The sequence below is a fragment of the Prinia subflava genome, chromosome 13 (assembly GCF_021018805.1).
Source record: "Prinia subflava isolate CZ2003 ecotype Zambia chromosome 13, Cam_Psub_1.2, whole genome shotgun sequence".
In the NCBI taxonomy this organism is placed as follows: Eukaryota; Metazoa; Chordata; class Aves; order Passeriformes; family Cisticolidae; genus Prinia; species Prinia subflava.
The window spans coordinates 21,334,624-21,348,999 of NC_086259.1; the positions used below are offsets into that span (position 1 = coordinate 21,334,624).

The 14,376-nt window shown below is 44.5% G+C and overlaps 1 protein-coding gene across 2 annotated transcripts; it reads left to right on the plus strand.

The window, feature by feature from the left end:
* The first annotated feature begins 24 nt into the window (after positions 1-24).
* CHST4 (carbohydrate sulfotransferase 4) lies at positions 25-13,170 on the plus strand. 2 transcript variants are annotated; one of them, XM_063410451.1, is made up of 2 exons: positions 25-2,817; positions 11,303-13,170. In XM_063410451.1, the coding sequence occupies exon 2, from the start codon at positions 11,316-11,318 to the stop codon at positions 12,492-12,494; it is 1,179 nt and encodes a 392-aa protein (XP_063266521.1). In that variant the 5' UTR covers positions 25-2,817; positions 11,303-11,315; the 3' UTR covers positions 12,495-13,170. The 2 variants fall into 2 exon arrangements, with proteins under 2 accessions (XP_063266521.1, XP_063266520.1); XM_063410450.1 differs by lacking the exon at positions 25-2,817 and adding an exon at positions 7,429-7,671.
* The last annotated feature ends 1,206 nt before the right edge of the window (positions 13,171-14,376 follow it).

Genomic DNA, 14,376 nt, shown 5'->3' on the forward strand with positions numbered 1-14,376 from the left:
GCCAGCAGGGATATGGTGAGAGAGATTCAGACACTCAAAGAAACCCACCAGCTCTGAGAGCAGGATGGGCCCTGCAAGCTTGACACAGAGTGCAGCAAGGCCCTCCTGCCCTGATGCTGTTGGAAGCTTGCGGTGGCAGTCTGTCCAGTCCCTACAGAACAGTTCTGTCTGTACTTTCTCGTTGGCCCTCACAGCCTCCCCCACTGTGGACCCCAGCCAGAGCAGTGGGTGCTGTGCTTGCTGCTGCAGGGAGGCAACTGTCCCCAGGACTGGAGCCAGCCATGCCTAAGTACTCAAGGCTTGGCATGCCTTTCCTGCTGTAGTGGTGAATCATGGGGTGCCACCCCATGGCTCATACTGTATGTGTTGGTTGTGACATGCCAGCAGTACCAGGGTTACTGATTGCTGAATACGGCAGCTCCATGAGAGTAATAAGGAACTGGTAGCCTGTTGTCTGTTTATTCAATGGAAATGGGAGGAGATGATAATGCCCATTGCAACACATATTCTGGTGAGATGCTCAGGAGCCATTTCTGAAACTGTCAGAAAGGCAATTTGTGGAGTGCCTCACGTTGCCCCCTTCAGCTCTGTTCACCTGTCCTCCCACAGAGTTCAGATCCACAGGTCAACCCTACTTCTCCAATGACAGGAAAAATGAGCTAGCTCTAGGCTACACACTGCCAGTCCTGCCAGATTCTATAACTGTCTTATTGTCTCACCTTGCCCAGTACAAAATCTGGGTACCATCAGAAGAGAGGGCTAAATGAGAAAGATAGCAGTGTATTAAAAGGTCTTTGACACATTAGCTAAGTGTCCATGCTACATCTTTTCCTTTCAAAGAAAGCAATCCTGGAACAAAAAGAGAGGGAAGCTGGAGCTGTGGGTGAATGGTACACAGCTTCAGAGATTTCATGCCATTAGACCTTCAAATAGAGCCAAATAACCAGAGCTGCTTAAGAAAAAACATTGACAACTAACAAACAGGGTGGTGTGTGAAGGGTCTGTTGGACCGGGAGACCTTTACAGCATGATGTTGCTGTGTTGTTATGCCATCTTGAACCTACTACAGCTTTCAAGTACCAGTTGCTTGCTTCAACTCTTCTCCATGTACCTTAGGTTCTGTGGCTTTAATCCCCTTTACTAATAAACAGGTCCTGTTTTTAGAGAAAGATGATCCTTTGAGAGCGCTCTTCCATCAGGAACCCCTTTTCTTTCAGAGTCCCCTCAGAGATGTCAAGTAACATGCAAATATTCTGCAATAATTAACACAATTCTGTTTCTTTTTGACCCAGCAGCATTTGACTGGGAAGGCTGAGAGAGCCAGAGACATAGGCATATATATAGCTCATAAATCTCAGGATATTTGGATTTCTCAAGGCCACATCCTCCATTGTCGTCTTTTGTAAACATATCACTGCCTTTCGACCACACCTAGGTTTTCCCTGATGCAATAGCAAACTAGCATTAAACCACAAATGTGCTGGTATCATTTTTCAGGTATTATACTCACAGATGCTTTGCGTCATGATGTGGGTGTAGGTTAGAGGACCCTGCCAGCCATACAAACTAGCCTAAGTTGGAGTTTGGAGGTACTCTGGGCCAAAGAAAATCCCTTCAGCATTGAGACCAAGGAAGAAGTCAAGACACGGGTCTGAAGGTGCTCTTCAGGGATGCTCAGACAAGATCTGCAGAGCTTTAGCAGAGCTGCTGCCCCAGTGCCCTTATAACTGATCCTGGGAAAATAAGGGAAGATTGGCAAGGAGGATTGTAAATATACTCAAGTATCTTGCAGGTGAAGTGTAGAAAAACACATACATTATACTAATAGTCTTTAGTCTTGTGTGTCTGGTAAGTGTTACATCTGTCTTTATATAACATAGGCCTGGGCTAGACTTAGAACCACCCCACTGCGCATGCCTGACATTTCTGCTTTGCTGCGGTAAAGATCAAACCTCAGTGGTAAACTATGCCTGTAATAATCCCTGATATACATGTGAAAACAGCAGGTTTGGTGATCCTTGAGCATGCACCAGACTCCACAGTGCTGGCATCCCTGTTTGTGTGCCTCTACCTGGGTCCTGCTTTGAGAATACCTTGGTTGGTGAGGTAATGGAAATAAATTTACTTTGCATTTCATCTGTGTTTTTGTGGTTGGTCCTGCACCCTGCTTGTGCCAGCTCACACACATTGATCCACAGCCATCTTCCCTGTGTTAGCTGGGGAGCAACAGTGGTGTACCCTGGCATAGGCTCACATTGTGCATCTGCTCTTCTCTGTGCTGTCTGGGGTGGCCATGTTTAGGATTAGGGTGATTTCCCTCAGATATGGGGACCTAGGCAAGGAGGCAACCTCATGCCTAGTGCTCTCTTTGGGAAAGGAACTTCTCAGCTTGAAGTGTATTAGTCCTCAGCTTCCAAAGGGGCTGGTAGTAAGTTCAACCCCGACAGGGAAACTGGCACTACAGGCAAGCTGGGACAAGTTGCACCTGTCAGCAGTGAGACCATCTGTTCCCCCAGGTGCTTTAGGAACCTCAGTGTAGCCCAGCTCTGGGCTCTGGCCTCACCCACTCCCAGCAGCCCTGTCTGCCTTCAACAGGTCTCAAGACCAGAGGAGTCCCTGAGGGTCTTCCTACCTTGAGGCCATGGACTTTGGCTGCAAGAGCCTGTCTACATGAGCCTGCTCTCTACCATCACGTAGCCATGCAGTGGGAAGATGTGGTTTTCACTGATTTGGACCCAGGATGGTTACAAGGAAGCAGTCTGAGGGATGATGGTGGAGGCCCTGGTGAACCAGAACCCAGCCTTTCCAGGAGCTCAGGTAAGGCTTGAGCGTTGCATGGCAGTGGAACCCCAAGAGAAAGTGTCTGTGAAAAACTTTGTATATGAGACCTACTACATAACCTTGTTCTCCCAGGGCATGCTGCTCTGTCAGAGGCCAAAAGAGCTGACCTGTTCTGGTGGCATTACCCACCAGAAGCACATACAGGTTTCCATAAGCCTGAGAAGTAGCCAGGAAGAGGCTGTCGATGTAAGAGGAGGTGGCAGCAGTGGGGTGAGAGACAGTACTTATTTGAGGTGACTGGGAGGGATTTTGTAAACCAGAATGTGAGAGTGTAGAGGAGCTCTGCAGGAGAAGGAAGGCTTAGCCTGGTCAAAGTCATGCCATTGACAGGACAGCCATGCAAGACACATCCTCAGCAGGGCTCCAGTAACTAGAAGGCACCTATCAAGCTAGCTAAGCTTAACAACCAGTCAGAACAAGGCTGAGGTTGTATGTTCTACATTAGCCTTCAGCCTCGGTCCCCAGCACTGGGAGAGCATCCTGAGGGGCAGAAGCACCAGGATCTTCCTCATGGCTTGGCTGTTTGGCATGGGCTCTTAGAGTGCTGGGAGCCCAGATCTATACCAGCCCTTTGCTTTGTCATATATTGTCTTTGTTTTCCTTGTTTGTCTTGGGTCAGTGTTCCCTGAAGCTTTGCCAAAGCAAAGAGGTGTTGTCAATAAGTCTGAATGACTTATTTCCTGGATACCTGACAGAAGTAGTTGGTGCTGGCACAGAGTCTTCTGCACTCCAGTGCATCTGCACTTCAGGTCTGCTTGGTGCCGTTGTTTCTCTCAACTCTAAGCTAGCTGTTCTGGTCCAACTTCTGTTCCTGTGCTGATTTCCAGTTTCAGACTGCATATGTACATAAAGAAGGCAGAAGCTGACCAGTGAAATTAATTCAAAAATTGAATAAATACTTTTTTTTCTTAATACTTTTTCCATTCCTGCAGTGCGTTGGTAAAGTATTATATTACCTCCTTCTTTCTCTCATGTTTTCTCATTTTCCTATTCCTCCACCACTTGATATTAGAGTGCTGCATTACAATTAAGACGATAAATGATACTGCAACTGTGCGAGGGTGAGAGAGGGAGAAGGTCAGCCACTATCCTTGCTCTTGCCTAACACAACTTTGGGTTCTTATGTGCCAATTCAGACGAGTCTGCTTATCTCAAACTGCTTCTAAATAAAAATATAACTTTAAAACTTACCTCAGACACAAGAAAAAAGCCACAGGCACACCAGCCTATCCTTGGAGAGATGCTGCCATATAGGACATCATATTAGTCAGTTGTCTCATTTTTCCTTGTTCTGGAAGGCATATGGAGCAACATCTGCTCTGGCCCAGAAAAAACTTGCTCTGACTGGAATTCAGCATAGGCATTGCACCTCTGCTCCTACACATTCTGGAGCTTCCCTCACTGCTGCATTCTTTCCATCCTCTATGAATGATGATTTCTAAAGTAACCAGGATGACTGTATACAGCATCCCTACCAAAAAAGCCTGAGGTTCTTTCCTGAAAGCAGAGTTCCCTTCTGTTGCCTTCATCCCAATGAAAGTAATAAGCAATTGACATAGAGACCTTTTTTTCATTTTTGTAGATTACTGTCAAGTTTCTTTACTGCAAGGAGCAGGGGTTTTCTTGTGCATTTCAAAGCACAACATAACAGTATTCAAATCCACTGATCAGCACAGGAGACCATGCATGGCCCCTGTATCAGCAGCGACATTGTAGCTTTTTGTCATAGTCAGTCTTGCAGAGCCATAAATTTTCATTTTCCTCTGCAGCTTCAAAAGTGTAAGCTAGAAAACAACTGAAATCCCCCTGCTTTGAAAAGAAAACATTCACCAATGTATAGTCACAGCATTGACTCTTACAGCAGCTCCCCAGCATCATACCTTTGAGATGAAGAAAATATGAAGTATCACACACCTGAAAGTGATAGACTTTGACTGAATGATTACCATGACCTGCTTTAGATATCAGCCTGGTACAGGTTGTGTTCTTCAGGGCATATAAGAGCAGATATTAAAAACTTGTATATCTTGAAGACTGCAAATTGGAAGAAATTACTCATTGTGTCTCTTGATTTAAAAAATTGTGATTATACCAAATACAGTTTTTATATGAAGGTTCACAGCAGAGGAAAGTAGTTGTCACAACATGCAGCTAATTGCCAGGAAATCCTGTTGATGCCAAAAGTATCTAAGTTCAAAACAAGACTAGAAAAGTGAATAGAAAAATGTCTAGGTGCTATAAGATGCAAAGACAAGCTTGATCTGAACTGATTTTAAAAAGCTTCTGTGTCCACTCACAGACATCACTCTCCACTCTTGTCACATCCAGCAGAAAGAAACAGGAGCTTGCTGGGCATCAGTCACTAGCTTATTTTGGACATCTGCATTCAGAGAGGTGACTTGTGTACTCCATATCCCCGGCTTCAGGAAAGAAATGTTTTTCTTGTTCTCTTCCCTAGGCATCTCCTCTAGATGATGGCAGAAGACAGGGCATGGAGGTAGTCGAATCTTACAGCTGGTCTGATTTCACTGCCATAGGTATGCCTGGTTCTCTCATCAGGTGACAAAAATATGCTCTCAGGTAGGGAGGCATCTCCAGTGTAAGCATTGTGGAGTTAAACTGTAGTCTATACCATTGGCATTACTCCTCAGCCTACTTCTGTTGCTGCTACACTGGGTCAGGTGTGGCCTGTTTGTGCATGCTTGGGAGCTCAGTACATATTGCTTACTTCTTCAGGGTGTAAGAAATACTAAGTGTGATTATGTGGGCAGTTCACAGAGCTCACTGATCTCTGAGTCCACAGAGGGAGGGTAGAAAATAGAAATGTGTCATTCTCTGGACATACAACAACAGGCTTGTGTCTCCTGTGCTGAGGACCCCAGAGCTGGATGCAATATTCTGGGTAGGGTCTCACAACAGAGTAGAGGGGAAGAATCTCCTCCTCCATTCTGCTGCCCATGCTGCTGGTGATACACAGCCCAGAACATGCCTGGTTTCTGGGCTGTAAGCATACATGGCTGGCTCGTGATGCTTCTTGTCCACCAACACCCTCAAGTCCTTCTTCTTAGGGCTGATATCAGTCCACTTTCCACATGGCCTATAGTTGTGCTTGGGATTACTCTGACGCCGTATATTTCTGCTTTGCATCATAAAGCTTTTGAGTTAGACATATGGAGAGCATGACATTTGTTTTCAGGAGCCAGAGGTTTCCTTCTTCAAGTGTCACAATGTGCAGGTCTCAGGAAATACAGTGTGCCAGACCAGTTTGTCCTCCCAAATCTCAAATCCAAGGAAGAGCACATTCTCCTCCTCTGTGCAACTGCTCATACCACAGAGGATGCCTTGTGGAAAGCTCAGATAAATAACTGGAACATGGTGTCCATACAAATAGAAAAATCTGCTCAACCCCTTGACGAGATGACTGCACAGTAGTATTCAGTGCTATCATAAAGCCTACATATTGATGCCAAGGGATCAGCATAGCTTGGGCAAACTACATACAGGTGGAACAGAAGTTTTGATACATCTCTGTTCATGCAACTGTTGGCCAGGGAGGAATAATCCTTTAGGAAGAGCCACTCAAGTGGTGTGGCCTTCACAAAAGTTTTCTAACACCTAACGACACACAGGTAAATTGTGTGTGTCAGTGCAGGGCATGGGAACACACAGCAGAAATTCAGGTGGCACCGAATATTGTGTGGTCCTCCACAGGGCCCTACCTGGACCACTGCCAACTTCTCACCTTATTTCCCAGCCCAGGGTTACCAGGGCTTGACCATCTATGTTTGCAATGCAACAAGTGAAAGAGAACATGACCTGCTCCATTCAGATTGTCCCTCCTGCTGGAAGCACCAGCTTTGCCCAGATTTTTTCTTTTGCTGTCCCCTATATTCCACTTGCCCTGTAAGGAGCAGTGAGGTCCTTGGGAACACAAAGAGGATACCACTGAGAGGTCTATGTCTCTCCAGACTGTGTGACAGAATCTATGATATCTGGAACAGGAATGACCCACAGCAACTGTCTCTGGATGCAAGTATTTCTCTTGAGCCCAGTGCTTCCCTCTTTTCACTACCTTACCTGGCACAGTCCCATTGCGGTTCCAGCACCCTTGTGAATCATTAACAGGCCAAGTCCAGCTGCTCCTTTCACAGCTTGTCCTTTCACACAGTTTTCTTTCCCAGCCCCCAAATGTTTAATTCAAGCAAGGTACAGACAGAGAAGAGTCAAAAAGCTTTTATGTGCATCTGCATCTGCTGACAACATGACAAGCAGCCAGAGCAATAGTAAGAGAGTATGCCCTATCTCTGCACTCATGGTGGGCAAGCTGGTCCTCTTTGCAACTTGTTTGTCCTTTACTCTGACACTCTACAGACATCCCTGTTCCTACTCTTACAGGCAGCAGTCTTTTGAGGGGCTTGCAATGAGAGTTAAAAGTATCTCTGAGTCTCCTTCATGAAATTTCTGGCCCTGTTCCTTTACTAGCAGCACCTGGCCATTCACACCTCTGCAAGAAACTGCCATTTCCGTACTTTTTGCTTAGTGCAGGGTGGAGTTTTCTAGTTTAAGGCTGGTCAAAGTAGGCGGGCAGTATAGAGCAGTTAGTCTTAGAGCTGGGATGTACATGAGGAAGACAGGAAAGGGCAGGCACGGGTGTAGGTGGGAGCTAAGAATACATGTATATGAGACCCCAGCATGAAGGCAGAGCACCTGCACATGAATGCACAGTTGTCGGTGTGACTGCCTGGAGGCATGTGTACCACAGCAGTGAACGTGTGTGAGGGCAACTTTGCTTGAATCAGGTCTGGTGGTGCTTCAAGAGGACTTGTTAAGGTGAGATTTTCAACCATTTCTTGGTATTTGGTGTGGATGCTCTTGATGCCAGCAAATTGTGACAATTTTCTGCAGACAGAAGCTGTGGGTCTGGCTTAGAGGGTAGCACCTGCTGCTCCAGACAGTCTTCTCAGTGCTCCTGCTCAGCTTTTCCCACTAGTGACAGTCATGCCAGTTGCTCACCTCTGAATGGGCAGATGACTTCTAATTCTGTAGAAGCTGACCAGGCCAAATTGAAGCAGCATTTGAAAAAACTATGAGCAACCATCAGTGCCATCAAAGACCAGTGACTGGAGCTTCTCTGGTGCCAGATCCTCTTTGCTATTGCAGCAATGGGGAACTTGTACATGTCTGGAGAACTCCCTCAGACTGGCAGAGTATTCAACATTAGTTTGCATGTTTTGCAAGCACAAAGGTGGTTTTCGGCTGTAACTGTCTTACACCTGCCAGAGACATGCACATGTTCAATAAACCTGTAATCTGGGGATGTGGTGCCAGGATCAAGGTTTTCCAAGGTCCCTGTGTGTTTCTGAAAAAGACTAAGAGTCTACTTATATTTTTTTTTTAAACAAGCTGCTCAGGCAGTATTTTCATACCTTTGCTGTGGGAGACTCCAACATGCTGACACTGGATTGTATTTTTCAGTAGTTTCTATACTGCATCCTTTGTGCCCCAAGATTCTTCCAGTTCTTTCTGTTCTCATCCAAATCTTAGCTCATCTCTGTTAGCACACAGAAACAGTATGCTTTTGGTGTTCTGCAATTGTGATTGCCTCAATCATTCTGGGCTGATCTTTACTTGGCAGCTCTGTGAGGGCTTCATGTTTCCACTTTTGGTATATGACATTTATGCAGTCACTGGTAACTCTGGATGTTTGCTGTAGAGAAAATGTGGTTAAGCTTGAGACCTTATTTTAAAAACATCTCAGCTCCCATGATTGAGAAATACTGTGGTGAAAAATAAGGTTATATAATTAGTATTTCTCTCATATAAGGGAATGTATGATAGTATAGTATGATGCTGCTCTTTCATTCCTCTTCATCAGGCACACAATTTATTTCAGTCCTTCTACTCTCTGTGCAACCGAGTTGTGATGGCAACAATTACCACTGTTTCTTATATGAGTGAAGAAGCTGTTGAAACTGTGGTCTCACATGAGGTCATTTCTATCAAAAGCAGTCATTCTGTGAAATGTCTAAAACATCCAACTATCCCACCCTGATTTGATTCAAGGTAAAAGTATACTCTTGCTTCCTGAAAGAAACCTGATTCCATTCTCATCCTCAGGCAATTCACACGTAGGTTCCCAAAGAAACTATTTCTGTGGTTTTAAATCTGCTTGGGAAGGTATCTACCTTCATGCCATTGTTCATGTCTGCTCAAGAGAGTTTTTCTCAATTAATAGCTTCTGGCTATATTCCAGGAACACTGTCAGAGGAGTAAGAAAAACAATATTAATGGTGCCAGATGGAAGTAATATCATCAAAGTCCATTTGGAAGCCAGGACTTTTGGTAGACACTGCTTGTATTCATTTGGAAGGAAGAAGCTGATATATCATTTATTTTTACAACAGTTTTTGTTTGCAGCTCTTCCTAGGGTTGGTCCAAATAGCAACCTGATTCAGCTCCTTGTCAGACCTGAACACTACAGGCCATTTTTATAACCCCAAAAACATTAGAGAGCTTCTTGTCCAGGAGACAAGAACGATGTGGTCCCTCACTAAATGCACAGCCCCATCCATGCAAAACATTACTAAAGTAAAATCCACATTGTGGTAGCACCTATTGGCACCAAACAGACTTACCCATTGGGCTGGGTATTTTCCTTACTCTGAGAGATTATAATTGCTGTTTTATAAACCCTAAGCTCAACACAAATGCACAGAAGGTAACTTAGATAAACAAGACAATTTATGCATGTATGTTGGAGGCACAGATTAGTACTGTTCCTCATTGGTTAGGACCAGTGACTGTGAAAATCTAAAACATCAGTACTAGAGGAATTGAAATCCTGGGAGGAGGCACCATGTGCAAATTCGTCTAAAAGCTTTGCTGCAGAGGAAAATTGAGGCAGGACATAAGGAGGAGGTTAGGGAAACTTTGGGAACATTCATAATCACTGTGGACCCAGATGACATGGCAAGCATGTAGTAGGGAAGCAGTGTCTGTATTGCAGCTGGCTGAGTCATTTTATACCACTGCTGCTTGAGTAGGGGGGGTGCTGCTCTGCATGGGCATAGCTGCTTGAATCTCATGCAATTGTGGACTGCACAAAAGCAGAGTATAAAGCTGTAAGGGCCTGGGCTCAGATGCTGTCTGAGACTAACATCCTGCCCTGAAGGTCCTGCTCTCTCTGTCCTGTCTTGCTGTGCATTTCCCTGGAAGGACTGATCATGACTAGGAACCAGCATGTGCACTAGCAAAAGAGGTCTGTCTCCACTGTGGCACAGCTAAACTGCCAACCTTGCAGACGATGATGGGGAGCACTCCATGCTGCCTGGGCTTCAGTGGAGCCTGTCTCCAGGGGCGACCCATGCTGCAGACACCCAACCTGTATTTGAGGCACAGTCAAGCACTGCTTGGGGACAGAAGGAGAGCACAAAAGACAGGAGTAATTGGCAAAGTGTGCTGTAATGGACTTAAAAAAATGTAATGAGTTCTCTCTGCATCAGATCCCATCTTCAGGGTGTACTTCCTGCAGATTCCTGTGCCAGCTGGTATTAAGGCTATGAATTCTTCCTGTGGCATTTTCATGCCATGGCCCCAATGGCATGAAAATTATTAGACATTTTCCAGTAATTCAGTCGTGCTCCACAGGCAGAAGAAAGGTTTAGTGTATGAAACAAGGAGACAGCTTTGGGCGGACCTTTGAGTTCAACTAGCACATTCTATTGTACATCTTCTCATAAAAGACCTATAGGATGAGTGGGGTTGGAGGGAGGGAGGGATAGCAGGTGAGAGTCTTTAAAAAGGAGTTAGGCTAAGAAGGGGGTTAGTATGGCAAGTAAGCAGTTAAGCCTGCCTACACAAAGATAGGTCTTTCTAGCAAAATTGCCTACAAAGCTCTGTCTGTAGAGGAGATACTGTTCTTCCTTTGGTATATGAAGTTTTGCCTGTGGTGATAATAAATGTTTCCTGAAATTTCAAAAGGAGTATAATCAAAACAAAAGGAAACCTACATTGTATGTCTACAGCATTTGGCATAAAAATAATTGTAAATATTGGTCAGGTGTTTAAAAGTAACGTGTGGAACTGTTGAATTCTCCACAAAAAGTGAGATTTTGCATCTTTCCTTCATAAAAATTGCCAGGATCATTTGCAGAGATTATATACATGAAGTACATATTTGTCTGTACTGACTTACTTCAGTGCACTCAACTAGCTCTTAAAGTTTGATAAAAGCGCAGACAAGCTTTTCAGTATTTTCTAAGACTATATTAGAATGGCTTACTGACAAACAGTGGGTTTGCTGTTGCAGAAAACCTTTGGCCCTGCAGTATGGTTGTCACGGTGTCACTAGTAGTGTGGCAGCTTTCCAGAACCCTGTACCTGCAGAGGGATGCACAGGAGCCTGATGCATCACATCCTGCCTTTTTCATCATCTTGTGATGAACTTCCTCTGTCTCTGCAGGTCCCTTGCAATCATGGTGAAGTCTAGAAGAGTGCAGGTGCTCCTGATTCTGGTAGTTCTGTCCTTCCTTCTGATCCACTTCCTACCCTGCAGCAACAATGCCCACATGGAAAAAAAACCCTCTCCTGTCCACATCCTCATTCTTTCCTCCTGGCGATCAGGATCCTCCTTCACTGGACAAATCTTCAGCCAGCACCCCAGTGTCTTCTACCTGATGGAACCTGCATGGCACGTTTGGGTTAAGATGTACCAGAACACTGCCAAAGTCTTACACATGGCAGTGCGGGACTTAGTCAGGTCGGTCTTTCTGTGTGACATGTCTGTGTTTGATGCTTACATGTCTAGCCAGAAGAAAAAGTCTGATTTATTTCAATGGGAGACAAGCCGAGCCTTGTGCTCCCCGCCTGCCTGTGACTCATTCAGTCGCAGTGACATAATCACTGCAGGCAATTGCAAAACAATCTGTGGCAAGTACCCATTCAGCAAGGTGGAGGAAGCTTGTAAAACCTATAGCCACGTTGCCATCAAGGAAGTTCGGTTCTTTGACCTGAAAGTTCTCTATCCCCTTCTCACTGATCCATCCCTGAACCTCAAAATCATTCACTTGGTACGTGATCCTCGGGCTGTGTTCAGGTCCCGAGAGAATACAATGGCAGACCTGAAACGTGACAGTAACATTGTTGTGGGGTCTCAGAAGACAAAGGGAGAAATGGGGCCCTACAACACAATGCAAGTAATCTGCAAAAGCCATGTTGAGATATACAAGGCAGGAAGTCAGGCCGCTCCAAGCTTCCTGAAAGACCGGTACCTGTTAGTTCGCTATGAAGACATTGTCAGAGACCCGCTAGCAAGGGCTGCTCAGATGTACAGGTTTGCAGAACTCCATTTCACACCAGAACTTCAGAAGTGGGTCCACAACATCACGCATGGGAAGGGTCATGGAGCACAGGCCTTTGATATTGGGTCGAGAGATGCAGTGAGAGTATCCCAGGCCTGGAGAAAGACACTTCCCTTCCAGAAAATAGAAAAAGTGCAAAATGTGTGCAAAGATGCAATGGATTTGCTGGGCTACCGGCTTGTCCAGTCTGAAGAAGAGCAGAAAAATATGTCTTTGGATCTTTTGTTTGCCCAGAATTCCTCTGAATATCAAATTCTGAAGGCAGAAAAGCTGATCTCTACACCTACTCTCTGAAGGCTGCAGAGTGCTGAACTACAACAAGAGTGTTCACTAGAACAACAGAGGACAGAGGTGCAGGCATAGAAGCATAGGAGTGTGTGCATGGATGCAAGGACAAATGGTACAAGAACCCTGACTCCATTCAGGAGAGCTCTCAGCAGCACAGGATCATTCTCCAAGACCCCTGGAGACTCAGCCACAATGGAGGCTAAAGTAATGCAAGTTTGTTTTCCAAATTAATTATGGTTAGGTTGGAGCATATAGAATGCTAAAGGAGTAGGACCGGATAGTAGAAGCTCAAACCCTCCACAGACCACAGCTGAAGACTAGGGAAACCACATGAAGCAATTGCACAGCAAAGGAAGAGGAAATACAAAAGGAAAATGAATAAAGGTAACATTACTTGACATGCTGCCACACAGGATATGTAGGGCCAGAAAAGATGCAAGGATGACCAGACAGTTGGTTTCTGGAAAGATGTTGGGGTTTGGGGTTGTTTGTTTTGTTTGTTTGTTTTTGAATGGTTGAGTTTCCAAGTCCAGTTTTCCTTTTGCTCCATTCACATGCCTGAGTATCCAGCCTTGGTGGCAAAGTGGGGAAATGCTTGTGTTCACTTACTGTATAATGGGAAAATGGAATAAACCAGCTATTGCTGAAAATAAAAGCTCCTGGGTTTTCATGTGGGAAACTATTTCTGGGATTATGTGAATCCATTTATTTTTTAGCTGAAATAATTCTGTCTTCTAGCTTTCAAATCCAAGAACAGTTGTTTTCCTGAGAACTCCCACAGTTCACATGGGTGACAGAAGAATTCATGCTAAGGTTGAGATCCTAAAGACAAGGTAAAGACACAGGTTTCATTGGCATAAATACTGAAACTGAGAGGATAGGTTAATGGGAGTGGATTGAAGAAACCAAGAGAAGATCAGGATCCTTCTGAAATTTTTGGTGAGAGTATTCCTTACCCTGGAGCAGAAAAAAAATGTTTAATGGACTATGCCATTCTTCACTGTCTCCATTGGAGATGCCATTCTTCCACCTCCAATGGGAATATATAGTTCAAACCTGAACAACAGAATTGTTTTCACCTGGTTTGAAGTATTTCAGAAGACAAGGAGAAAAACTTGCTACCAGATTTGGGGAGGAGTGAATGCCTACAGATACCTATGCTGAATATCCTCTTTCATGTGTAAAATGCACAGTCCCTTTAACACACATCTACAGAACATTCACTACCTTAGCAATATGGGTATCTGCATTCCTAGAGCTAAACTCCTAATCCCTGAAAAGGATGGGACACTGTATTATGGAAATAAGTCTTATTACTAGGGATCTTGTTGAAGGACAAAAATCCATGCTGAGCAGGCAGCACTGGCAACATCGTACTAAGTTCACTGAAAGCAAGGCATCTTCCTTTATCACTGTGTTTATGCAAATTTAGGACAGGCAAAATGACGTAGAGAAGTGGGAGTTGGACTGCACCAGAGGAGCTCAGAGCCACTGTTTTTCTTTATAGTCCCTTCAAGCAGACCTTAACATACTCAGCTAAAGGCAGCTAAAAGCCCATTCTTACTGAAGTTATAGTAAAGAGCATCCTACTTTAAGTGCCAAGAAGCTGGATTCTGAGCAAAAATAGATTCTTTTCAGTACATTGCTAATTATCTCGACATTAACCAATGTCAGCTTGAGTAGCTTAAGTTTTATTATGAACACTTGTTTTCACTGGATGCAATCAATCAATTCTGTGTATCAAGTGTTTACCCAAATAGCCTTCACAGTGTTTCCAGTCAGTAAAAAATGTCGTAAAAGTAACATATGATGCATTTTTCTAATGTACTGTCTTGAAAATTACTTTCACTTTTGCTTCCTAAGATTAATCAGAGAAAATGCAGGATGG